At 37.1% G+C, this 2500-nt stretch overlaps 1 protein-coding gene across 1 annotated transcript in view; it reads right to left on the bottom strand.

Moving 5' to 3' along the window:
• Positions 1-487, bottom strand: part of LOC137979620 (adenosine receptor A2b-like) — a 3167-nt gene extending 2680 nt beyond the window's left edge. The window contains exon 1 of the mRNA XM_068826930.1: positions 1-487. This exon is cut by the window's left edge and continues 2680 nt beyond it. Within this exon, the coding sequence (XP_068683031.1) occupies positions 1-481 (481 nt within the window). The 5' untranslated portion in view covers positions 482-487.
• Between the last annotated feature and the right edge of the window lie 2013 nt (positions 488-2500).

Here is a 2500-nt window from a genome sequence, read left to right as displayed (position 1 = left end):
AAAACGTTATAACTATTCCGTACACACGTTTCAAAGTTACGGTTTCCCTGTACCTAATTCCCAATGACAAAGCCAAAAGTCTGTCCACGCTTATAGCACAAGTGGTCAACAACGACACTGTACACAAGGCAGAATATATTAGAGCAGTAAGGGAAAACGCGTAGTAGCAAACTCTCCAGTCCTCATTTATTTCAGACGCCAAATTGATAGCATATAAGGGATCGCTAAGTATACCGACACAGAAATCACTTGTCGCTAAGCTGCGAAGCAACAGTTTGGACGGTGAACCAAGTGTAGACTCTTTACGGAGGGCAACTAGTATTAACGCGTTTCCCAAGGATGTAAACATGGACAGAAAAACAACAAAAGTTGAGAGAAATATCAGGTGGTGGTCGATTCCTCCGGTGAACCTTTTTGAGCAGACGTACTCTAGGTATGTCTTCTTCCCAACAATTTCTGTAAGGTTTGCGTTCATTGACATGGTGGCGTTGTCACAGATGCCTTTCACCTAGCGAAACCGGTTGAACTGAGACCACGCAGGTGTTTTAAAGTGTCGAAAGGTCTAAATTATGCACATTTATGCTTTTCGTATAATGAGACAATTTCCTGAAGTCAAAAAATACTCTTTTCAGTGGGCGAAAGATCGACGTGATGCTCGCACTTGTCAGGACAAATTAAGCAATTTTCTTTTGTAGACAGCTGGGAAATTCAGGCGACTTCAAAGGGATTCAAACTCATGTCCTCTGCGATCCCAGTGAAATGCTCTACCAACTGATCTATGAACAATTAGGAAAAACGTACGACGACTATGGGAACGGCAGGCATTGCAGATGGCTTTTGTTGTCTGCAAAAAAACTAACTGCAAACTTGCTCTGACGAACGTTTTCCTGCATGTCATGCATATCTTGCAGTCGCACTAAGCACACACTAAGGGAGGACTGAACATGTTGTTTCCGCTTCATAATTCCTCTTCTTTTCAGTCTAATCTGATGCCAAGTCAAAAAATATTTCTGGCTTTACGTTAGCACCAAAAAATACCGTGAAAGCCGGGAGTTAAAAGTAAAAAGGCAAGCCAAAGGATGATGAAGAAAAAAATAACGGTTTTTATAAATAACTTTGAATCGAATTCTCATCGAAAGATTAATGACAAGCGATAGTAAAAACACTAAAAATTCTGCAGTCTCTGACTTCTTGAAAAATGTTAGTGTTAAAGGGGCTACGTCAATTGCACGACACTCAAAATTCCCCAAAAGCATGATGTAAACAATCTTCGCACTATTAAGTCGTAGCAATAAACTTTAGATTAACCAGGGATTCGCTTACCAAATAAACTTCACTTTACACTATAATTACAAAACAGATCTTTTTCTGACTTGGCTACCTATCAATATTGCATTTGACAGAATGAAAACATTCCTGTCATGTTTACAAAAAATCCCCGCGTATCACATCTCAACCCACGTATGCAAATTTTTTAAGCTCGGATATTACATAACATGATGAATTCACAAAGAAAAATCTCACAAAAACCCTTGCCAGCGAAAAATGTATTGAAGCAAACAACATATTTGCTATTAAAGGCAAAAAGCCCTTTCTATTTCATTGCGTCCGTGAAAACAAGAAACCCAATCATGTGAAACTTAATTACTATACGCAACAAAAGAAATCTCAGGATCAAACCCTTTTCTGCGAAAAAAAAAACAGAATATGTCCTCAATTTAGAAAAGCGGCATTTAAAGCAGAAAACCTTAAAATGCCTGCACCTGTCAGACAATGAAGTTGTAAATACAGACAAAGAAATTCTAAAAGAAGCCAAATCATTTTACCCAAAGCTATACTCTTTAACAGTGTCATCTGTTAATAACCAATGTGAAAAAATTTTCTTTCCCCTCGGAAACATCGAGACACTGACTGAACGAGAGCAAAACGAGTGTGGATGCCTCTTGACGGACGCTGAATGTTGGCAACCAAATAAAAGCCCAGGAACGGATGGTTTATTAACGGAGTTTTATAAAGTATTCTGGAAGGACATATCTTTCTATCTTCTAAATGCCTTAAACCATGCATACATGAAAGGTTGTCTATCTATCAGTCAGGGGAGAGAAATAATTACCTTAATATCTACAAAGCTTAAACCATGAATATATTAAAAAACTGGCGTCCTATCACTCTTCTTAATTATGACTACAAAATTGCCTCCAAATGCATCGCAAATCCAATAAAAAAGGTCTTGCCAAAGCTTATAAATAACGATCAAACTGCTTTCTTAAATAGAGGATATTACATGGCCGCTTGAGAATACGAATTTTATCATCTCGTGCTGAAAGTATCTGTTTATTATATAAATATTGATGAAATGTCTAGATTTAAAACAACTTGTTTTATTCATTTTCGAAATGATTAAAAATTGTTCACCAACCACTAAAACACGCATGTTGTGTAACATGACACAAGATATGAAAATTGTGAAAAACAAATCATGATAATGTAAAATTTGCAA

This window comes from Montipora foliosa, chromosome 12, assembly GCF_036669935.1.
Source record: "Montipora foliosa isolate CH-2021 chromosome 12, ASM3666993v2, whole genome shotgun sequence".
Taxonomy (NCBI): Eukaryota; Metazoa; Cnidaria; class Anthozoa; order Scleractinia; family Acroporidae; genus Montipora; species Montipora foliosa.
This window is presented reverse-complemented; position numbering and strand designations above follow the sequence as displayed.